This window comes from Astatotilapia calliptera, chromosome 1, assembly GCF_964374335.1.
Source record: "Astatotilapia calliptera chromosome 1, fAstCal68.1, whole genome shotgun sequence".
Taxonomy (NCBI): Eukaryota; Metazoa; Chordata; class Actinopteri; order Cichliformes; family Cichlidae; genus Astatotilapia; species Astatotilapia calliptera.
The window spans coordinates 9,725,656-9,750,473 of record NC_137422.1 but is presented as its reverse complement, the minus strand read 5'-3'; the positions used below and the strand labels follow the sequence as shown (position 1 = coordinate 9,750,473).

At 37.7% G+C, this 24,818-nt stretch overlaps 1 protein-coding gene across 1 annotated transcript; it reads right to left on the bottom strand.

The window, feature by feature from the left end:
- Positions 1-11,717: 11,717 nt before the first annotated feature.
- On the bottom strand, positions 11,718-24,166 carry apip (APAF1 interacting protein). Its single transcript, XM_026160792.2, has 8 exons — positions 24,030-24,166; positions 21,496-21,564; positions 20,157-20,257; positions 17,798-17,846; positions 17,587-17,704; positions 16,695-16,830; positions 14,471-14,638; positions 11,718-12,280 (listed from the first exon to the last, which is right to left on the bottom strand). Exons 2-8 carry the CDS (start codon positions 21,559-21,561, stop codon positions 12,181-12,183), a joined length of 738 nt encoding a protein of 245 aa, XP_026016577.1. The 5' UTR covers positions 21,562-21,564; positions 24,030-24,166; the 3' UTR covers positions 11,718-12,180.
- Between the last annotated feature and the right edge of the window lie 652 nt (positions 24,167-24,818).

Below are 24,818 nucleotides of genomic sequence, written 5' to 3'. Positions count from 1 at the left end.
GGCATCTTATAAGCACACCTCTGGAGGCCGGAGACTTAAACTAGTCTGCCTCAATGTGTCTCGTGATGACACTACAGAGAAAGCAGCTTTATGGTAACAGCTCAGAGGATATCAATTTCAGCCTAGTTGAATAAAATGAGAGCATTTTATAAAATAGAAAAAAAAATCCACTGCAGTGCTTGTGATAATGCAAGAAATAGTTTTCTTCTATTCGTTTTTAAACTGAACTGAAATAGATTACAGCATCGTTATAAATACCATCCCATAAGCAATTAGCAACAACAAGGAACCAGCAGAGGGCAACAAAAAATCATCATCTTCCCAGTCTCCCATTTAGGGCACCTCCAGCAGCTACACTTTATAAAACGGATGCACTGGAGTCAGCCAGGAAGAAAAGAAGAAGAAAAATAAGTAAACAATGTGAGGCAGCCACATGCATATGGGACCTGCATCTGACAGTTAAGCAAGGCAAACATATTGCTGCAATATTGTGCGCAGTAGTAGAGCTGTCAGTTTGCTTAAATCTAAACGCACCAGCAGTGCACAACTAGACTGTGCTGGCTTTCACAAAAGCACAAACTTCAGAAGCAGTTGAGTTGTTTATGCTTTACAGCTGTTTGTTAGTTTCTGTTTTTTAATCTCTCTCAAAAAAAACCCTTTAATTACCACATTTCAATAAATTTGAGGGGGAATTTGGTACATTGCTGAGGCACATTGATTTAAGGCAGCACTGTAAAAAAAACAAAACTGAAATTTTTTTTGTTTTAAATTAACAAATAATGGCACAAGCAATGAAGTAACTTTCTAGTTACATAGGAAATGGCAGACTATCACATTTTTTTTCGCAAAAACATGCACAATGCATATTTGTAACATTTGTTCAGGTTTTCAAAATAATTTCTGCACATACTTTTAAAATTGTAGCATTTACAATTTCAACTTAACAAGCAATAACAACAGTGTAATCTATAATTTCGACTTGGACCATGAGAAACACTTGCTAATACATTGCATACTTAAGCGTGACAACATGAATTTAACTGAAAAAGAAATTATTGGAAATACACCATGTAATATTAATGGAAAAGTGAGAATGTTTGTGGGGCTAGAGTACTCTACAAAAGTCTTGAGCCACACCTCATTTAAATTTTTTATTTTATTATTTTGCTTCCAGGTGGATTTTCCTGAGTTTTTTTGGGTCTTGAAACAATAGTTCTTCAGGATCTTTGAAGGTCTTTCAAAAGTTTTCTTTGGACATTGGCTTGTTTTTTAGCCGAGATCTTGTACCTGACCATTTTCAGAGGAATTGTTTCTTGTTAAGCCATTTAACACTGACCTGTGAATAATTCAAGGACAAAAAGGAACCTAATTTGAGGGATGAACCAGTGTCTACACATAACAGGCAACTTAGCAAAGATTAAATTTGAAATTATATCTTAGCTCTGGCATGAATTGGTGTGGCATTTCAGCCAACATTGTTGAGGAAAAGTCAAAATGAATAGAAATATGAAAGCAGAAAAATACTATCAGACTTTGATTCACCATGCAGTACCTTCTTGAAAGTGTCTTATTGGAAAAGGTGTCATTTTTCAGCATGGTAATGATCCCAAACACGCTGCCAATGCAGTAAAAGGATACTTGGATAGAAAAAAAAACACTGTAACACCGGGATTCCCACATGCCGCCAGGCAAGTCAGGCAACAGTTTGGGCTCCCAAGGCCAGTGGGAAGCCTCAGAAGGCTGACAAACTTCAAGCTACATCAGTGGCAATGCACATTCTGTTTAAACAAACCTAATCACAGCAATGAAAGCCCCTCAACCAAAATTTAGTTATTCATCTAAAAGAGGAAGAAAAAAAAATAAAATAAGAAAATGATTCAAAAAATGAGACAGTGGTGAGTGGCGCAAATAACAGCAATTCATTTTAATGCTAAAAGACTAAATGCTGCTAAACTATCTGGATGACAGACAGTTGAATAATGTAACTTCAACTAACATAGGATCATTTCTTTTACTTACTTTAATTCAACTTTAGTTATCTTAGCTTACAAAAGCCTACAGTGCTTAAATCTGATATCTAGGATTTGTGTGGGTTGAGCGGGTGCTACTGAAGTCAAAGTCTGGACACTGGCAGTCAGCTTGTTAGTGCTGTGTTGTTAGTATTAACACTTCATAATCAATCAGTTCTTGTCTTGTCTTGGCCAATGTTACTAAAATAATAAACATAGTATCTGGTATTTCTAGAATAATGGTTTACTTCTTGTTTTATAAGACTGCTGATGCAGTTTGTGGCGCTGTCAGAGTACTTATAACACACGGTGATGAAAATTGGTTGAAAGGGCTTCTTATCAATTTTTCTCTAGGGTCCCAACAGTCTCTAGACGCTATCAGTCATGGATTGGTCTCCCCAGAGCCTGGACCTCAATATTATTAAAGCAGCGTGGGATCATCTTGAGACAGACATCCAAAAAAGAACTTTGAATGCTAGCTGGAGAGCTATTCATGAAGACTACTTAAAGAAATGATAAGAATGCTTGCATAAGAGAGTTCAGGCTGTGTTGAGGAATAAAGGTGGTCACATCAAATATTGACTTTCAAGCTTGTTAGATTTGTACAAATGCTGTATTTCCATTAATGTTTGCACGTTTCAATAAATTGGTATAAATGTCCATTTCCCTTTTTCCTAGCAAAATATAAAGAAATGACGGGTGGCGCAACTCTTGCACAGTACTGTATACGTGACTGAGTGAAAACTAGAAAAGCATTTCTATTGAAGCAGTTCTTCTGTTAAAGCAGAGGCAGAGACTTTTAAGTCAGAGCAAATGACGCTGACAATGCCTTTGCTGACAGGATTTTTGTTTTTATTCGTCATCACTTGACCTTTACTCATCTTCAGCGTCATTGTGAAAATGATCAATCTTGACCTTTTTACACCCTTCCCATGGAACACTGACACATTCACATTCTAAACAAAAGAAGTACTGTTTAAAAAATAAATTAAAAAAAAGGTAAGCATGTCTGTGCTTTTGTATATTGCCCCATTCGTCTGCCTGCCCCTACTTACTAGTTATTTTGTTGCACAATTTTGCAGTCTGGAAATTTATCTAAGTTACTGAATAAAAACAAAACAATTAAATTGGAAAAATAAAGCCATATCACAGCATACGACAGAATTTTTCAGTATTTTTAAAAATGCTGATATAAACTCAATTTGGAGAAATCTTTGGAAATTCAGGAAAAAATATTTTATTTTTCATCGGGGATCAATTAAAAGAATTCGGAGACTGAAATGATGTGGAACCGGACCCAAGTTGATAGCTCGTTCGTTTAATGCCCCATCTCCAACAGAAAGGTTTAAACATCAGGAATTTGCAAAGAACAGATGTGCTAGTCTGCAGCTCTTCCACGACTATATACAAGGACACAGCATTTTACCTTTAAGGTTCAATGTAAGAAGTAATGTAATAATGTAAGACATCCCAATCATTTCACCAGAGAAAACAATCTCCATTCCTCAGATGTCAGATAAACCCAGTTTTGCTTTGATAATAAAATATGTGTAAAACAATGTATCATCCAACATCTACTTGGCTTGCAGCTCATTTAACCCAGATGTGGAAATAACAAGATTAGAGGCAAGCCTGCCAAATCTCCGCTGGATGTATCCAATCACATTATGTATGAAATACACTGCGGGAATACAGAATATTTCACTAGTGATAGCTGAGATGTGTGGCGGCAGCTGCATAGGCACTCTGTCTTGTGGCTGCTTCTTGAAGCAGGGATGTGCGCCAAGAAGGATCTGAGTCCCTTGCAAATCCATTCACTGGGAATGGTTGTCATCCCTCCAATCCATTCAAATTTGATTTGGCAAAAAGTAGTTTGCATGACAGAACCTTGAGCTTCAATTGGGGGAGGTGATGAGGGGGAGGCAAATGACGCACATGCCCAGGAAGCTAAATGAGTCAGGAGGAGGATTCCCAGTGTTCATACAATACACTTGGTTATTAAATTTAATCCCTCATTTTGAAATGGCAGTTTATTCAACAAGGACATAGCCAGCATTTGTTGTGTAGTGTACACTAAATACACGGAGTGGCAGAATGCAAGAAAATAATAATTAAGGTACAGTATGCAAGTATAGCTTGAATAGTAGCTGTTCTATGCAATTCTGCATTCTGCTATTCTGTACTATGCTAAAAATCAACTAATGCACTGTGATAATTTATTTTAGAAAATTCAACAGGCAAGTGGGGCCATGCTTTTCAGTACACATAGGGTATCCTTTCCTTGTCTTTCTTCACTGAACCAAGTAGCAGCATGTTAAGCAGTTACACAAAGGTGGTTATCAACCGTGGTTTCCCAATCTAGCTATGGTGACAAAGAAGCAGTGTTTGCCGTTTATGATAGCAAACATAGAAAAATCTAGATGCAGCAGAACAGCAGATTTTTACAAGCAAAGAGCAAAGCATAAAATTTGAAAACTAAGATGACTGCTTGTTGTGTAAAGTCCTTCGAATAGTAAGAAACACTATTTAAACAGCACTTTCTTCAAAGTCTATTTATTGATGGCCATGGCTCCGACTGTAATTACAGCTGTGAATGTCTTTAAATAAATGTGTTGTAAGACATTTCCACCCGCCTTCTTTCAACTGCAACCCTGGTGATAATAAACTGTCTTAGACCGAGTAAAGAACAACAAAAAAAGAACCATATTTAAAACCAGTAACTTGCTGACTTGCAAATTTCAAACCTCCCCAAATAGGTCACAAGGGGTTTTTTTTAGAATGATATTGCTATACAGCAAAACTACAGTGGAATAGCCTGAAAACTGCTTGGAGCCAGCAGAAAAAAATAAATGTGAAGAATTAAGTCACCATCTGCCAATAGCTTGTATTTGTCATTCATGCTCAGAGACAGGTGAAGGGTTTATAAAAACTACAGACTTGCTTGGTTCTGTATCCAAGGTCTGAAGAATCACTCTGGAATGGTGACGCTGTGTTCCAGACACCTGATTAGCCAGGAAGAGGTACTTTTGTGTCTTGACTCGAACATAACCTGCTCCAAAGCAAATCAGCTCTATAACATAAGGTAGCAGAAATAGTCCAATAGGTCAACCGCTTTCATAACTTTGGAAAGCCAAGTACCCAGGGTTAAAGAGTTAGAGCATCTTTGCTTAATGGGCGACAGGTTTGTGCTAGAGTTTTGTTGCTGCATCTGACCCCAACTACTATATTATATTATTATAGCTGGCGGAAAGACCCACTCCAGTCATGGTTGCTACTGCTGAATCTCTTGTCAACAACGGTGTATTTGCTAAAACATGTGTCCCTGACAAAGACAGAGAGTGAGGGCATTGTGAATTTGCTGCCTCTGCTATCAAACTAACTTGATCATATAGACAACACATGTTGCAATACACACCCCAAACCACAGACACACAAACAAACTGTTAGGTAATTCATGAATGTACTGAAGCATAGTATTTGGGGCTTTAACGTGCTTCTTTTTTCAATCAGCACCAACCACCTGATTTTCTTTTTTCTGACAACATGTATATATTCCAGAAAACAAAACAAAACAAAGGACTAAGGCTATTGTTTGACTTGCAAGTCAAGACAAGACTTGACCCGAAGTGTTTGGCTGTCTTTTACTCTGTAATTCTATGTGCATTTATTAAACATGCTGATCAGTACAGGGAAAGAGTAAACTGCAGAGGAACATTGCTACTCTTGTAAAAGAGATGGGAGAGGATGCATTAATTGAATTAATGATAATAATGTAGGTAAGACATATTGTGCAGTGTGCCTCAGCACTTTCAAGGAGAATTCAACATCATAACTTTGGCTTTAGGGTCTTCATAAAGTCAATAAGATGGACCTGGTATAATGCCCTGTCAGATTTACATTATAAACCAGCTTGCAGTTTTATATAGCAAGCACTTTATGAGATTAGCACTTTTTTTTTTCTTCATGAGCTGCTTCTGGAACAAAGCACAAGCTGCATTTAGCAGTATTATTTATGGGCTTTTCTTTGTTCAAATGTATATTTCCAGCTTAGATTTAGAATAGAACAGGTTGATGCTTTGGACCCTGAAAAAATCCAGTTGATGAATTTGTGCTGTCCATGACCTGCCAATAGGGCTTTGGCATTTCGTAATAACATTATCAATTAATGATAAGTGTGACTCGTAATCTGTGCTCATTTCTTCCCCCTGTTTAGGCACATTCTAATTATCCATGAAATAAGGGACAGGTGTTGCTGTATGTAATAAAAATAAAAGGCAGCTATGGATTTCTATTAGCACATGAAAGTTATAATAAATTCAGTATTTTTATTGATGATATTTCTAGTCCAATCTTTCCCGTTTGAGGAGGTTTTCAGAGCCTCGGGGAAAAGAACCTTAACTGAAGAGAAAACAAAAGAAGAGTCAAAGCAGTGTTCTCAAAGCCAAAGTTATAATGAAGTCCGCACAGACGTGCAGCTATCTTCTCTAGCTGCAAAAAACGCCCCCCCCCCCCCCACAAAAACCCCCCCCAACTTATTCACAAGGGGTTGCCACAGTGGAGTAGCCTGTATGTATGAATTGGCAGGTTTTAGACCGGATGCCCTTCCTGCCGCAACCAAAAAGGGATTCGTCTCCTCCCAGGACTGAACCAGGGATCTTTTACTTGTTAAATGAAAGTGTAAGCTCAAATATAAAATTATACTGTATAAAAACAGTTGGTGGATATTGTATAGACTTTTATGACTCAATAGAAATCTTTTTTTAGTGGAAGTATACTGCATTGAAATTTTAAATCGGATATCGACTATTTTAATTGTTTCCACCAACCATTTCACAGTTGCTTCTTCCTCATAAATATCGGCTGTGTGGGTAAAATATGGCAATATGTCGTTCTGCATTCTAGACACAATTAGCAAGTTGCCATGCAGTCACCAATTAACCCAACAAGCACAATGTAGTTTTGTACTTTAACCCAACCAAGTAGCAAATAAAAAGAAAGACAGGAAAAAGAGGTCCAGGCTTTTGGGAGATTATGTAACTTTATATTAAATATTCCCTACTGTTTTTTGGTAATCTTTGATAATGCCAAGCTCAGACTGCACACACCACTGGCTCTTGCCTGGCTAGCTGAAGCTGTTTTGCTTTGATTTCTCTAATGATTCTGCCTAAAATGTGATCTAACTCAGTCAAACAGTACTTTTTTTATGTGTTTAAATACAAAAAAAATAAATAAATAATGAGAGGAAGAAGAAAAAAATAAACTGCTTAACTCCTGTATTAGCAACAGCCTTCATCAGACATTTCCTGTTGCTTCTTATGCAACTTGAACATAGGGTGAAGAGAAATTTCAGAGTATTCTTCCCTGCAAAAATGTTTTATTTCATCATCATATTTCTGGGATGTCTTGATTAAACAGCCCTTGTTAAGTCATGCTATAGCATCTCAGCTGGGTTGAAAATTTTTCCAACCATCCTGCTATTGATTTACTTGTGTGCTTTGGTTCATTGTCTTGTTGCATCACCCAGTTTTCTCCTAAGCTTCAGGTCCAGGCTTGCTGCTCTTATGTTCTCTATTCCCCCTGAAAGACATTTGAAAACCAAACCCACTACAACACAGTAAAGTATTCATAAAGCAGAGAACACACACACCCTTTTCCCTGTGCAAGCATTCTACAAATAGACAAATGATTGGATTTAAAGCACATTCTCTAAAGCATTAGCATATCTAAAGTTTAGAGAAAATAATTGCATTTGTGGATGCAAACAGGTTTTTGGGGTTTTTTTTGTTTTTTTTCAAAGCACAAGAAGTTTATTACGTTTATATCGGCAAAGTCAGAGCAGGCAAAAAAACAAAACAAAACAAAAAAAACCCAAAGTGAGGCCTGAGTGAAAGGATTAAGAGAAGAAGAGGGCCCAGAGCAAGAGCTGCTGCTGGTCTGATAACTTTGCTGAGGAAACTGATTCACATTGGCATTTGGCAGACATCAAACCATTACCACTCGCAGAGGACATAAGGAAAAATAAACCGACAGTTCACCCGACACCCGCCCCTTCAAAATATAGCTTGAAACCACAGCACACACTGGTTCAAATATTCTTTTGTTTTTAGAGCTGCAGCTCACATCAGCTACAGCCACTTAACTTGATTTATACATGGCTCACCAAGCTTATTTAGCCAGCTCCCCGAGTTAGTTTATATGGCATTGATGATCAGTAAATTAACCTGATAGAAAGGGTTTATTTTCAGTGCCAACCTGAATAAGCTACAGCACTTTGCCTCGAGTCCTTTTTTTCTGTTAGGTGCTAGAAATGAACGCCTAAAATCCTACACCAAAACATTTAATTGTCTGTGAGCACAGTTCATGTTTGCACTCAGTAATTACTGAATTACAAGTAATGACTCCTTGAAATTAAACAGTGATGGATCATTAAGATCCATTTGGGATTTTTTTTGTCTCTAGATTTAACATACCAGTAATGACTATGGCTCAATATTCAACCTATTACCTTTGTTCATTTTAATGGTTTTTAACAAGTAGTGGTAGAAAAATCAGCATAAGCTTTAAATTTGATTTAGTAATTTAGGACTGACAGCATGCATAGGAGTAAACATGAAACATAAGCCTAACAGTCTCAGGCGTGAAAACAATGATCTTAATTGTCTGTATTTGGAAAATGACCAAATAAATGCAGAATGTCAAGAAGAGAGGAGTCAAAGAATGTCAAAATACTGAAGAGGTATTTCATAGAGTATACTTATATCATACCCTGATCTAAATGAGTGATATTCAAGTGTTGAGTGAGTGACTATGTGCCATGTAGGGTTACAGTACTGAACGTCAATAATGTAAATTCAGGTGACCATTTGGTGTGTCATGAAGCTTTTACTGAAGCTAAAAATCATAAACTCAATTACACTTTAATCAATGAGGAAAAAAAAAATAATTTATGGGTCGAGTGGCACCTCTACAGCACTTGACCTATTAAACATCCTTCATCTGATAGAAAAAGCTGGGCAAAACATAAGGAGATGGCCTGTGTAACAACTTGTGTGTTCTTGAACAGGACTGCTAGCGGTTATACTGATAAATGAGAAAAGGAGTCGAATGATGTGATTTCTAGACCATTCGGCTACAGTCATGAGCCCCTTTAGAGACACCTGTTCAACTACTCGTTGATGCAAATATCTAATTAGCAAATCACACTGCAGCAACTCATGGTATACAGACATGCACAAGACAATCAAGACAAGTTCAAATCGAGCATCAGAATAGAGGAAGAAACATTGTCTGCATGACTTTGAAAGAGGGATGGTTGTTTGCGCCAGACAGGCTGGTCTGGGTATTTCAGAAACTGCTGATCTACTGGGTTTTTCCCCATGCAACCATCTCTTGGGTTTACAGAGAATGGTTAGAGAGAGAAAATGTCCAGTGAGCGGCGGTTCTCAGACAGAAAATGTCTTGTTGATGCCAGAGAATGGCCAGGCTACACATGGGCTAGGCTCCAGTCGTCCAATGACCCTGAACTGGATAAGGACAAGATAGCTAGTTGGGTGGATAGAAAAAATAAGCTCCAAGATCGTGACACTTTGTCAGAAAATCTTATGGTGAAAATTAAGGGGAAAAAAAAAGACCCATGGAAAATGAAATTGAATATTTCACCACTGAGACCTCTAAATACTTGTTTAAAGAAAAAAACCATCAGCAGTTATGATGTGCATTTTGATGTCAAAAATGTTAAATGCCACAAGTGAGATATTGCCTCAGGAGCAGTTGACTGTACCGGCTGGCTGTGATGAATCAACAATCAATACGATAACCTGTGTGAAGCTTAATCTGAAGATAATCTATCCCAATTTTAGCAAAGATTGAAAAGAATTTGACCAATGACTTTGACCCTTTGCTTAGACACTATAGCACTTGGATCTAGAGGTGTTAAGAGACTTCAGAAAAGAATGGGTACCTACACAGCTATGCTGCTTGGCCACCAATAAACTTTTTGAGGGAATTCAAACTGAACCAGTGAGCAAAAACAATCAATTATCTGAGCTTGTTTGATTGAAAGCTTAAAGGTTTCAAGGGTTTGTGCCTTCAGCCATTTAGAGCCAGTACCCCTCAAAAGCCGGTCTTTGTATAAAAGTGGTTCCTCAACAGTTATTGCAAACTTTTTTGTAATGTAATGTCATTTTAGGCCAAGATTCAAGAGAAACACACACAAAAAAGGCTTCAAACAGCACAGTAGCACCAAGATCCAATAAGCCCTCATCTTCACCCTTCAATTACATCCTTGAAAATGGAGCTGATGACACTCCAGTACTTTTGCTATTTAAGGCCTTTTAATACACTTTATAGACACTTAAAAGGTAAATTATTAAATACTAAAACAAATACTCGCTTTGGGACAGAGGTCTTCTTCAGAAGAGATGCCATGATTTGATAACAGAACGTAAAATGTTTGCAATCCAATTATTTTTTTTAAAAATACCTTGCCTTTGCATTTTATTAAACCTAAATGGCCTTTCCTCCCAATACGTATTAGAGTACAAGATCATCCTGGTCACTTACAATACCAGTAGTTCTCTGCTCCTGATCTCTCGGGGACAAGTTCATACTTCATCCTAATCCCTCTTCACCATCAAAAATAAACCTGTATGTGTTTAACTTTGTATTTGTGAGTCAGGTGTCTGTACCCACTCAGCCCCACTTCAGCGTGGTTTAATGTGCCACAGCAACCCCCTGAGCTCTAATATCATCTGAGTCTTTCTTCATATTCTATTCTTAATGCGTCTGTTGCTGCTGAACTTTTCAGGCTGACAGGCGATAAATATTAATAGGAATGCATAATGGAATGAATATTGGGAATTATAATATACATAATATTAGGATGAGCAGTCTGAGTCTATCAAAATGATATTGTCAGATTTCAGTCCAACTTTCACATTGCTTTATACTTTTGAGTTTTTAAATGCGAATGATTTTTTATTTATTTTTTATAGATAAAAATCACTGAACAGCAGCTGCATAGAAAGAAAGAAGTAAAAATCAGAGAACTCATTTCCGTTGAGACATTGTGTCTCTGACATTGTGAGCTTCAGAATGTCATTTTCTGTGTTACAGGCTGGTGTTCGGTTTCTTTTGCAAATGAGCTTACCAGAGATCCTCATTAATCAGTTTTTTTTTTTTTTGGGGGGGGGGGGGGGGGGGGGGGTCTTGGCAGCGTTGGTGCAACACAAAAGAATATTTTTGTTTATGTTTTCTGTACATTTCTTGTTTTCACCAATTTTAAATAAGCCTGCGGCACATTTGACAGTGTTCTGTTTTGAATGAGTGTAGCGGTGGAAACAATGGGATAGTGGCAGCAGAGGGAGCTTGTTAAAAGAACAACAGCTCTGGCTTTCATGAGAAATGAGTATGCCGACGACTGAAGTCATGCTGTGCGAGGATCCGCAGACGCCGTGAGATGCCTGCACACAAATGCACATGCCTGTTCCTGGAATGGTGGTGTGAGAGCGAAACAACGTCCACGGGTACAGAAAGAGTTCTTTCATCCAACATGTGGTCACTTTTGGTAAACAGTGTTTGAGAAAAATGAGCAGCCATTTCTGTCTATGCTGTATTTTTTATAGGTTAAAGATGTGCTTTATTTACATATACAGAACGTCAGGTGTCTCCCTGGGCTTGCATTGAAAAATTAACATGAGAAAGATCGTGTTTTAGAAAGGAAAACTGGATTTTATTTAACTATAGCCGAAAACTTAAGAAACAGAAAACCTACACTTATTTTACACAATTACACATTTTATTGGCTTTTTTTTTTTCTTTTCTAAATCGATTGAAGCAGTCAGTGAAATGCAGCGTGATGTTCATGCCTGGCATACACCGAGACCTTGATTTCAGTCCAGTCAGACTTGAATAGAGAAACATTTGAACCTAAGGACATTGATTTGACAGCTGCTCACTCATGAGTTGTCCCACAGTGCTTCACAGTGTTCCTTCAGATTCTTCCAGATCGCAGGCATTCAATCTCCTTCAACCCTGAATCTACCCTTACCATCAAATTTCATCAAATTTGAAGCAGGCTGGCATGAAAGGCAAATGATTACAATCTGCTCTCCTGATTGAACTCCACTAACCTTTCTGCCACAAATGTCTCTTTGAAAAGCACCATCAAATATCAAACTATTCCTTTTTCTTCCATCGGAAGGGCTGAGGGGTCCAGTCCACATTGCTTCATCTGGACTGCAACGTCAAACAGGTAGTCGTAGCATTCGCACCTGGAAAACACAGGAAAGATGCAACAGAAATTATTAAAACTAATATGCTTTTGCAAGATTATGACACAAAATAAATAAATAAAGCCATAAGCAGAGATGGTCTGACCTTTGCACTTTAGTAGAGGGGATTTGTGCAGTCAGGTAAAAGTCTTAAGTCCTGGAGTCTAAGTGGGTGTTGTACAAATTAGTTGCTTATCACGTCATGTAACCACTAGGTGGCGTTTTAGAGCACCCGCCATTTATATTTTACTGTATATCAAATGTAGAACAAACAATGAACATTTGTATCTCTGATAATGTTTATCACATAATGCCAAATTCCTGTTGAGAACAGGTGAAACTATATCAGTGAATATTGACATTGACAAAATTTGCCATGCTGCCACAGACATGCCTTGCAACAAAACCTCGAAATTTTTACAAGTTAGCATAACAAAAGCTTTTAGATTAAACTAACCAAAGAACAAGTATATAAGATTCAATCAAAATGGGGTGTTATTGTGTTTATTCTGTCACACAGGCCTAGAGAATGGTCAGCAACCATTTGGCAACCAGTCAGGAGGGAAAAGTGTTCATCACCCAGCTGGTTGCATACTGGTTGTTGGGAACAGTGATCAAAGGGGAGGTTTGGACACTAGCATGTGGCTATGGTCACCACTAGATTGGTTGGAATATGCCAACTTGTCGGCAAACAAACAGCTTGCCAAGCAGTATTGAAACTGTTGAAAAATGTGATGAACTGGAAACCGAGAACGTTCACCTTGAAAGTGAAAGTCCATCATGCTCCATCAATTTGGAAAACATTCCCTTGTACTCAGAAAAAAGTCAGTGTCTTGCATGCAAACTATAGCCGACTGCAGGAACTTCTAAAATAATCAGAAACCAATCTTTGAGACAGATTTCACCTGATGAAAGCCAGCAACCACTTGGGAGTACACATTTTTCGTTAGCAACCAGAGGTTGGCAGAGGGTTGCCTTTGTGACTGTGGTCTGAAAATGGCAAAAACCTGTTAAATTCAAAGTAGTGAACTTCCTGTTATATTCAGGGAGTGGTTTCAAAAATATTTCCTTTTTCAAAGCCATTCTTCATGATGGCATGGCGTTAAATGAAAATGCAAATTTTTCATCATAAAGCATCATCTAGATCTGAAGGCTCTTCTGAGTAAGCTGGTAACTGTGCAGGGGCGGGTCTAGCAAAGTGTTGGCAGGGGTCCATGTAGGGCATTAAAAGGGAAAGGGGGGCACAAGGAAATACTTTCTTATTCTCATTTAAAATGTCTCACTTTTAAAAAAATAATTATCTGAGTCTTACAACAAACGATTGATAGATTGATACATACATACCATCAGAACAGTGTACATCACAGTCACAACAGTGTTTGTTTTCATTCAAAGGCTTTATGATTTTTCCTATAATGGCAGGCCGGTCTCTAGTCAAAATGCCCGGGACGATTTTTTTTGTCCCAGTCCAGCTCTGTATGCAGCTCATCTGCAGTCTGGTGTTACCTACATCTTCCTATTCAGAAGGCAGAATTTCCGAGTTCTGAGTACAATCGAAAGCACCACGACTGCAGTTTTTTGTGCTGCATGTAAAAAGCGAGGATAGAATGGCTAGGATAAAAATCAGGCGTGGGATTTCTCTCGTGGAAATGTGCACATTATTTTTTCCTTTCTATTGGTAGGTGGCACAGTGCACTTGTGGCAAGTAAGCAAGCTAGAAGACTGGCAATCTTGCTGGGTATCCAGTTACGGAAGCAACACATTAACAAGAGAATTCTGAGTTAAACCAAAGTTACTTTCCCTAGTAACTAGTTACTCTGAAAGTAACGAGTAACTTGAAGTAACTGAGTTACTTTTGATAGAAGTAACTAGTAATGTAACTAAGTTACTAATTTAAAGTAACTTACCCAACACTGCTCATTAGTGATATGTAGATATGTTCGGGCTATCTTTTCATTAACCACAAGAGGTTTTGGACTGATTGGACAACGTATGTATGACTTACAACAACTTAAAATTTCATGGTGTAAGACAACCCTAATGGAAACTCCAAATCTTAACAATTCACCTTCTACGGAAAGTTTGACAAACTATACTAGAAATGTCAAAAACTTCATCAAAAGTCTTGTTTTGCATATCTTATCATGTTTATAGCAACAAGTGGAATAGTGCAGTGAAATAAATGCTCACATAGTCTTCGCTTTTTCCCACGACTCGCCCCACACATAGACACCATGCCTGCGGACAAGAACTGCACATGAATCTGGGTATTCTTCCATTGCCCGAGCCATCCGGTCTTTCAAGTCCTTCTCCTCTGGTGTATTTTCAATAATCGGCACAACCAGGAAGTCATCATACCTGTGTAAACATGACAAATGACACAAAGGCTGATAACTGCTAAAGTTGTTCCTTTTCACCCTTTTCCCACCAGAGTACAGTCAGATACATGCTCTATATGCTTGTTCTCGGAGGCTGACGCTGCCATCAGCTTGCCAGAATCTTTGATTGGGTGGCAATCAAAAGGAGGCAACACAGTGAGGGTAAATCAAGCTTTGAACTTAAAATAGTTGAGCATGAACCCTGTGAGGAGTTGCTGTTTCTCTTATTTGCATTTTATAACCAGGTTTTAGACTGCTGATTAAACAAAACAACCTCAGACCTGTGCAGCATGTTAAAAGCTAAACAGTTCATCATTTAATATAATCTGCTGCCACCCTATTTCAACAGGGTTTAACCATGGTGCCAAAATTTCCTTCATTCATTCAGCTGTGTGGTTAGATAGCTATCAGTACATAACAATGAACACTGCATAAAAGGTTTCCTGACCAACATCAGGGTTATTGGGAAAGAGATGGCAATAAACATGGGCAAGATGATGATGTATAAATAGCCAACATATTAAAAAAAAAAAAAAAAAAAAAAAAAAAAACCCTCTTCAGCACATACTGCGGTTATGCTTTTCTTAACCCCGACCAAAACAATAAACCAAACATGTTTCCACGGAAAGCTCGCTGAACTACTAGGCAAATGCTGGAAATTTCTACTGCCAGATTGAAAGTACACGAGCTTGTGCCAAAACCCTGCCTTGACTTAATCATTCTCGTTGGACAGGTTTCCACTTCATTTACCGTAATTGTTCTCAGCTCATGAGTTTGTTTGGGATACGTTGGATAACATAAAAATAAATAGTCTATACCAGGGGTCGGCAACCTGCGACTCTTTAGTCCTTCTATTGCGGCTCCGCGTGGTTTGGGAAAATAAATTACAAGTACTTAGCTGAAGTGTATTTTTTGTGTTAGTTCTTTTTAAACTTGTAGTTCTAAATTGGAAGATTATTGTGATTTTGAAATATAAAAATAAAATTATATTTTATTATTTTTCGTCGCTCAAAATAAGTGTCACACTCGCGGAAGCCGGTATACACGCTGAAACGCCATGCATTTACAGAGACTTTCAACCCCAGGCTGGCCAATTATGCACTGCAGACCACGCCCCGCCACACACATTTACCAGGTAAAATAAATATAAGTAAATAATATTTATGCAGAATTTTACAAATATTTATTTTTCATTTTTTAGTAAATGGCCTGTATTTGTATAGCGCTTTACTAGTCCCTAAAGACCCCAAAGCGCTTTACACATTCAGTCATCCACCCATTCACACACTGGTGATGCAAACTACACTGTAGCCACAGCGCACTGACAGAGGCGAGGCTGCCGGACACTGGCGCCACCGGGCCCTCTGACCACCACCAGTAAGCAACGGGTGAAGTGTCTTGCCCAAGTGTCTTGCCCAACGACCGAGACTGTCGGAGCCGGGGCTCCAACCGGCAACCTTCTGATTACAAGACGAACTGCCAACTCTTGAGCCACGATCGCCCCGTTGCATAGTAGCATAGTGCTTTATTCCGATATAAGGGTGGCGGCTCACAGCAGTTTTTGTTTGCTGGATCATTTTAGTTCAGCTGGGTGTCTTTCCTTTTTGTTATATTTCTTTAAGAGTTCAAAATGTGTTCGTTACATAAATAAAATGTAATTTTCTCTGTAGCACTTCATGGATTTCATAAGCAACACACTTTAGTTGTTCACAAAAAGCATAAAGGTAAAAAACAATACATACAGTGTTATCTTCATTTTAGATGTCAAAAAGTATTTGCAGCTCCCAGTGTTTTCCTTTGCATAGAAACCGGGTCCAAATGGCTCTTTGGGTGTTCAAGGTTGCTGACCCCTGGTCTATACGTAGCCTCAAGTTTAACATATCTAGTGTCAACCACTTCATTCAAGTTTGTGTTTCTACTCCTTTTCCGTGACCATATTTGCATAACAACTTTGTTACACCATGAGAAAATAAATAAATAAATAAATGCTTAGAAGCTCGTTGGACTTCACTAATCCTTGCTGCTTGATTACATACCGATAGTTTGTGCCTGAGGTGCCCTTACGAATCCCCTTGATCATCTCCTGGTGTGTTATCCTGAACTCTTTGCCAGGATAGAGCAGCGTTGCCATGACAGCAGCCTTCGAGTGGGTGTGTATAACTGCCTGTGCCCCTGTATTTTAGCAAAGGAAGAGGAGATTTTGATGTGTGAGTGTTGTCTATTGGTACAGTCTTTCGCAAACGATAATTTAAAATAAAATAAAAAGTTGTACCCTTCCCCTAACAATGACCTCAAGTTAAACTATGCTTAAGTTACAACTTAAACTGTAATAGTTTTATGTTGTGGATCTCTTTTAAAGTTATTATAGGGTAGGCTATTTCATTAAAGGTTGGCTTCTTATTACAATTCCTTTATTAAATACTGCTTTCATGAGTCTGAGCTTGTCTGCTTGCTAATAAAATCTGTTCCATATGGAAGACATTTATTTTGTAGACAATCTTGTGCTCGTCAATTCACATTTAATCTCTAAAAGAGAAACCTTTCTGGGTATAAAAACAAACAAACAAAAGGAAACTTGACTTAAAATAAATAAAAACAGAACAAACTTCTTGAGAGTTTATGGTTTTCTACAATTGAATTTTGTTTCCATGACAAAACGGTGTACCCACTTAAGTGAACATAATCACAGCATTTAGTACATGAATCAGGAGCATGCACCACTCCCACATTTCATTTAGCTTTTTAAATTAGAAAACATCTGTAATTAAAGAAGTCTTTTCTTTTTTCTGTGTACTGTACTAAATCATCACTCAGACTAAAAGAACTGCTTCATTTAAAAGATCACTTACAGATCTTTTTCTTTTTTTAATTGGTGTATGCAAATAGTGGCTAACGTGGGTGGTAAGCATTGTGCAAAGAGCGACTAACCTCTCATAGTATAGGCGTTCATAAAAAGTGGTGTGCACTGGCTCTTCTTCAATGTCTTCCAGGCAGGAGGACAGCTGATGTCCCTCTCCTCCATGTCACAAACAAACATATCTTCTGGCTGAAGAACAGAGTTTCAAAACTGTTGATCACTCACATCAATCTGCTCTCTATTGGGCAGAACAAAGTTTCACACCACTTACAGTCTCCTCACCTGGATTCTCTCTTTCTGAACACCTGATGGTGCAATGTAGATCTGGTCTCTGTAAGTTTTACAGCAAATACAGTTAATATCATGAGGATAACGTAGTACATCCTTCTGATGTGAACCTAGAAGTTATTTCTTCATAACTCCATGAGAAACTAAGGGTTTCCACGTCAGAAAAAAAAAAAACTAGTAACTTAAATTTAGAAGGTATTGCATGGCGGCTCAAAATTTGACGTTACTTTTCCATGTTCATAATTCCATCAATTTTGGCACAATCTCCAACACCACTGGCTCAAATGCAGCCCTGAACCAAGACACAGCCTCCACTGTGTTTTACAGATGGCAGAAGACAATGCTGTAGCTGTCCCCATGCATTTTTAGTCCACTTCCTGTATACCACAGCCTTTTTTTCTCCACCCTTTCCCTTTCTTAAGAACCATTTCTGACGAGTCTTCTGCAAACACTAGATGGACCAACTGAGGGCTAGAGGCATCTCCAAGTTCCTGCATCAAGTCTTTGCTTTTCCTATTTCCTAAGGACATGACTCAAAAAAAATGTTTATCTGCTGAATATCATCTGCTTGCATTTTTAAGCCAGCTGCTTCTTTTGTCCTTTACTTGTCCAGTTTACTCAAATTTTTTAAATGACACTGTGCACCATGTGGACATACGTTTTCACTTAATAGCTTTTTTAAGAAATCACGTCACTGGTGCAAAATCACTTTATATTGTACCATCTTTTGTAGATTCACCTAAAGAAATTGGAACAAATGATTTCCAAGACGTACAAGAAAGTCTGTCTCTTGGAATCAAACTATATCCAAGGACAAAAAATATGAAAAGGGGTGGTTCAAGACTTTTGCAATCCAATTTCACTTTTTTCTTTTTCCACCAGTTAAACACAAAGTTGGCTCAGAGTTTGGCCGTTCAGCTGGAGCACTTTATTGCTCTGCCTTTCCATTTACTTGGAACCGTCTTTGAACTGCAGTGTAAATATCACAACTGTTATGTGTGTAAATATCATGTGACATTTCCCTAATACAGCATTCTCTTTGTTAGAAAACCTGGTATTCTATAGCCTTGTTCACAAGACCTGATGGAACAAAGCCTGGAGTGAAATGCAAACAAATGCAAGTGGCAGTGTTAAATAGAGAAACTCAGCTGATTCCCTCAAAATCTCTGAAACAACCTTTCTTTTTGCTTAAATGTTTTGTGCCTTGACATTTCCCAATAGAGTCTAGTAGATGGAACCATTGTTCCCGTCTTTATCTAGCAACAAACATTTCCAGATAGAGGAGTAGCTTATTGATTTTGAGTGCAAGTTTCGGTGAGGCTGCCTCAGGCTGTGAGTCATTTCTGAGTCAAACCAAAGCAGCTGTGAAGAGGAGGGTGGGGGGCAGGAGAAAAAGGCAGAAGAGCTTAAAATTCAGCCCTGCGCTTACAGCAAACAAAAAAACCCCGAACAACAACACACTTTTGTGTAAAACAACACTACTGCATAATGTATTCTGGCTGCCTGATCGATTCAACATTAGGTCCAATACATATGATTTGTGTTGTTTGGTGATATTTTCTTTTTATCATCACAAAATGCACTGAGGTGATAAATGTCATGGCCGTAAATTACCACGGCATACTCCATCTGTAATGACACAAGCCTGCGTCAAATGTGTCCTATTTTTAAAAAAAAAAAAAAAGTCAAACTGAAAGATAGTTATTCTGTCAAACTGCAGGCTTTTTGAGGAATGATCCAAAGTGGAGCTTACAACTGCTCATTTTCTATTTGAATCTAAAGGTATAATCATTCAACAAGATGGAAAACTCTCCTTCAAATCATTTTAGAGTTGCCAGTGTGCATGAAGCTGTGGCTGAATGGTTATCTGGCTTCACTGGAAGTTTCATCAAGTTACCTTGCTGGCTTAAATAAATGTCTGCCATTCCACTCTTCAAAGAGATTTGCTAATGGGAGGTGCTTTCTTTGTAGCTGCCTTCCAAGACAACATAGTTCAAAGATGCTTGTAATAACCTGTCAAAGCCTTCGGTTTGAATTCTGTTTCATTACAGCAAAACTACGGCCTTCTGCTTTTAACCTAGATTCACACACACTGTCAAAACTAATATAACAAACTCCCTATTAGCCTCACCGAATCCTGAATCACTGCCATGCACACACATCCACCAACAAAAAATATTTTTTGGCATCTTCGGCGTTTCCAAAGACATTCGTATTAACGGTGTGCCAATCAGTAATTTTAACAGGAAATATCCTTCACAGATGAGCAACAGAGGATAAGCCTCAACATTTCCAATATTTCACAATGCTCTGCATTGTAAGTTGAAAAAAAATTAAAAATTTACATACGAACCCTTGTTTCAGACTTATCCCTCCACCCGTCCCAGTCACCCATCCCAGCTGGTAGAAGAGCCGACATAACTCAGGAATGAGGACACGTGGATGGTCCTTGTCCTGTAACAGACGCAAAAGTGTAACTTGAGTAACAACAGTTGAACACGTTGCGTCAGCCAGTGTCAAGAAAAGTAAAAACTCATGCACTGCATTTTAAACTTTGAACGCTACAACATTTACACGGCGAACTTCAGTGTCTGCTGATGCTTAAAATTGAACGGTATTTGCACATAAAGATAAAATTAACTAGATATTCACAGATAGGGTGGTTAAGAGCCAGATACTTTTTTCCCCACCTCAATATGAAGCTTTGTTTCCCCGGCACAAAAGAATAAATAAATACCAATTAAATTACAACTACCAGTAGCCTATTTGCTTTTAATGTTATACCAAGATACAATCACTTTTTATTGTAGCAAATCAAGGTTTAGTAATGTGGCAACTACATTAACAGTGGAATTTATGTCTGTAAGCAGTACTTCAAATTGCCATAGCAACAGTTCATAGGAAATTATTTGCATATAAAGACCAAAAATGAAAGTCCTCTTTTTTGACAGCTTTACAACCATATCAATCATGGCAGTTCATACATTAACCTTATTAGAAAAATGACATAAAAATCAGGCTTACAGCATTTTATATATCCATAATGTACATTATATAGATTTAGTTTACGAAGACAAACGTTTTCACCGATTCTTTTAACTACAGCACCCTTCGAACCCTCAGCTGGGCCAATAGATTTTAAACGCGCACATCATTAAGCCGTCTACCTCACTAACATCACGCATGAAGCTCAGCTGTAAAGTTACAACCAACAAACTACTCTCTGCATTGTCACTGGAATTCAGTGAGTGATGCAGAAATATAAATGTGACTGAAACTTGATTCTAAATCTGCTGCCAAGTCTCTTGTACTCTGGAATTGTAGCTACTAAAACACACAGTGCAACACCTAGAAAACCGACACAATCAACTCCTTTTATTAGCCCGTGGGTGAGTCATTTTTCAAACTAATTCAGTTAATACATCCTAAGCTCCAAGGTGTGACTGTTGTATTAGCAAGGATAACACAAAGTGCATCAAAATAATTAACTTCAATTAAAATGTTTATTATTTTATTTTATAATTTTTAGCAGCATTAACTTCCTGTCTTTTGCATTTTACTGTAACAGTTTTCAAATTCTCACAAGTTTTTAATCACCATCTCGCTTAAGAAAGGCATTTAGAAGACTTCAGTTTATACAAATACCTTAACATAAATAAATAAAAATCTCTCATGTCACGCACTACACTTGCCTGCTTTTCAGTGGTCTCTTGACCTGCATCTTGAAAGTCATCGCCGGTGCCGCAAAAAGACGACATCTCCTGTCAAAACAGTTAACGGCATTTAAAAGATGTGTCATAATGTCAACAGAAACTGGGCAACGTAATCGGTAACACTTTATTTGGTGGAAGGAGGAAGAGCGAAGTGATTTAAGGTCAAAAGGGAAAAGGATCAAGGAGGAAGAAGAAAGAATTACAGTTGGACTAATTTCCCTTATTCTTTATTCTCCCACATGTCAGTTTCCAAGAACTGACATGTGGTTTCCTTTGATCAATCTTAGATGCTGAGTAACATGTAAAAGGTTATGCTCCAGCTTGAAATCCCTTGAAAACACATTGTTAAATGTATTTTCCTATTATGCAAGCATTTAGGCTCTTTTCTTTCATTAAGACATAAATTTTCCATGCCTCACTAGATTCAGAACCAAATACAATGATTTATATTGCATTTCAGCACAGGCGAGTGAGAGCAGCATGGCACTGGCATTAATAAATAGAAAGCACTATCATTAGTTTGACGATGAAGTGCGAAGGAGTTTCTTTTATTTGGAGACACATCGTCAATGAGGAAATGAAAAGCAATCAGCAAAGCAGACCATGACAGACAGTCTTTCATATTTACAGCTTCCCATGGTCACACCGTCTGCACGGGCATTAAGCACTGCGTGAACGGTTTGTTTTATTTGTGACTGCCTTTACTTTTAATGGATGATTTTTATTTTTTTTTTAAAGGAACTTCTTAGCAAATCTTTTGCTAAATATTAACACCCAACTAAAACAAATTAACACACTGGTTTAACATAGTTGCATAACCTAACTGTAACTGATGTCTGCAAGCTACAGCTATCCAGAAATGGCTGAAGTTGAATGTTGGATGAATTTCGCAGTGTGGATCACACTAATTACAGTTAACTGTTTCCTTTATTCTGCAGTACAGCACTAAAAGTCCATCTGTCCTGTATTTTTTTTTCCTTTTTTTTTTAAATTTTTAATTAAAAATTTAAAAAAAAAAAAAAAAATTAAAATGGCCAAAAGTTGCTTTCTGTCTTTGCTTCCTACATTTTCACATGGAAAGGTAAATTTATGTCACAGACATTCAAGAAAGAGATAAATAATAAACCTTTATTTCAAGTAAATATATAAGGGATAGGGATTTGTTTGTTTTTTTCCTCCATAGGGGACTTTTACATAATGAGGTGCTTGTTTATTCAAACATTCTTCTATATCACATTATTGAAATACCACAAAAAACACACAGATTCCTATTAAAGACTGTAACAAACTCATTCCACACTGCACAACGAGGAGCTTTGTTTTATGGCTTATCTGAGATTCTAACTGCACTGAAAGAAAGACATAGCGGTAAATAACATAATATACATACATGTTTCTAGCATTTGCGATTCAACGTGCAGTAAAACTTTTGGCTTGCATAGCAGGTAGTTACGTACCGGTCTACTATTACAGAGGGGAAAAGCCTATTTTATGCCACATGCCAAACACTGGCAGTACAATTACTTAAAGGTTGTTGTAAATGTGCAATTCCAGTTTGAGAAATAAATAAATAAATACATATATTTATGGAAAATAAAACACAAAAGGATAAACCTTTAATATATTTTCTATCAGCCTTGTCATTCATTTCTGATATGCAGATTTTCACATCAAATATTAACTAATCCATTATATTCAAGACGTTTATCGTCATATACACCGCAAAACACAAGTGGTTACGCAGAACAATGAAATTCTTACTTTGCAGGTTCCCTTCACACAACTAAATAACAACTAACTAAAATGAAGAATAAACTTAACCCTGAGCATAGAGCATATATAACCACGGCGTACTTTTCAGTTCAGTTTCTAAAATCATACATACTGTCAATATAAATGCAGTTAAAGAACATACGTGGACTTTACATTTCACCTCAAGCATTACCCTGTGCACCACAACTACACAGGTGACTTTTCGGTTTGTGTTGCAGTTTCCAATGAAATACAGGCTGCTTGCTAACCTACATAATATATATTGTCAAGTCGAACATATACCATTTGCTACACTGTGATGAAAACAATAAAATCTGATTTATCCGAGTCAGTTTACACCGACAGGAATAATTAGACAGCGCTGCAGTGCAAAACATAGCTTTGATGTTAACTTTGACAAGTGACAGCACATATGAAAGTCTTCTTCTTCGAGGAAACATATGTTATCGCAATGCTCACAACTCAGCATTCAGTGTGAGAAGATGCTCGTTCATCTCAAACAAGGGAGGATTAGGGGAGTTCATCAACTAAGTTCCTGAGGCTGAGCTCAGTCTGGTTGCACGAAAAGTTTGCAGTTGTACCATTTGTGCTAATAGCTATGGCTAACATGTAGCAGTGACGATAGCTTCGAAAAATGGTTCCCGAAGCGTGAAGTCTCGTCGTCAAACGTTAAAACAACGACTCGTTTACCTCGACTCTGTAAGATCAGTAAAATAAAAGTGTAAAATACACCCACTTACTGGACTTTTGGTGCTAAATCAGTCTGTGTGCGATATCAGCGTTCGGACGTCATCAATACGCGACGTGCACAAGCGCGCGTGCAAATACACAACACCGGATGTGATGGCTCATAAACTTTGGCATTTAAACATTTTCGCAGAGCCATCTGCGTTATACGAGCAGGGGGGAATAAAATAAAACAAAACAAAAAGTATTAACCCTTTATGGGGCACTAGTTGAAATGTATATGTAAATTGTCAATTCTAACTCTAGGCTTGTTTTTTTCTTCACTTGTGCGACTTTTTTCAAAACTGTTTATTTTTATGCTGTAAATCAGGCCCAGTGAAGTTACTATATATGGTTACTCACTAATTTAGGGCGCACTTCTTTTTTTCAAAATAGTGTGTATATAAAAACTATAGGAAGAAACAAATATTTGAAGGAATATGTCTTTATGGACACTTTTTTCTTGACTGACAGTTTGCTTTTCACATATCAAAATGCAGCCCTGTCTAGTTACAGACATAATCTTCACAAATTGCAATAACGTCCAATAAGATATTGTGGCTAAGCATGTATACGTTTTTTCAAAGGTTTATGTTAATTTAAGTTTATTCCCTGAACTGAGTATGCCTGTATATATAAATATAAAGTAGGCAGCTGCAACAGAAAAATTACACACTTTTAAGTCAATTTAAGTGTAAAAATTACACTGCTGTAAGGTCAAAACAAAAAAAATCACACATTTCACTATTTCTGGCTAGAGAATTTTCATAAATGAGTTAAATTTCTCAATGGATCACTGTACA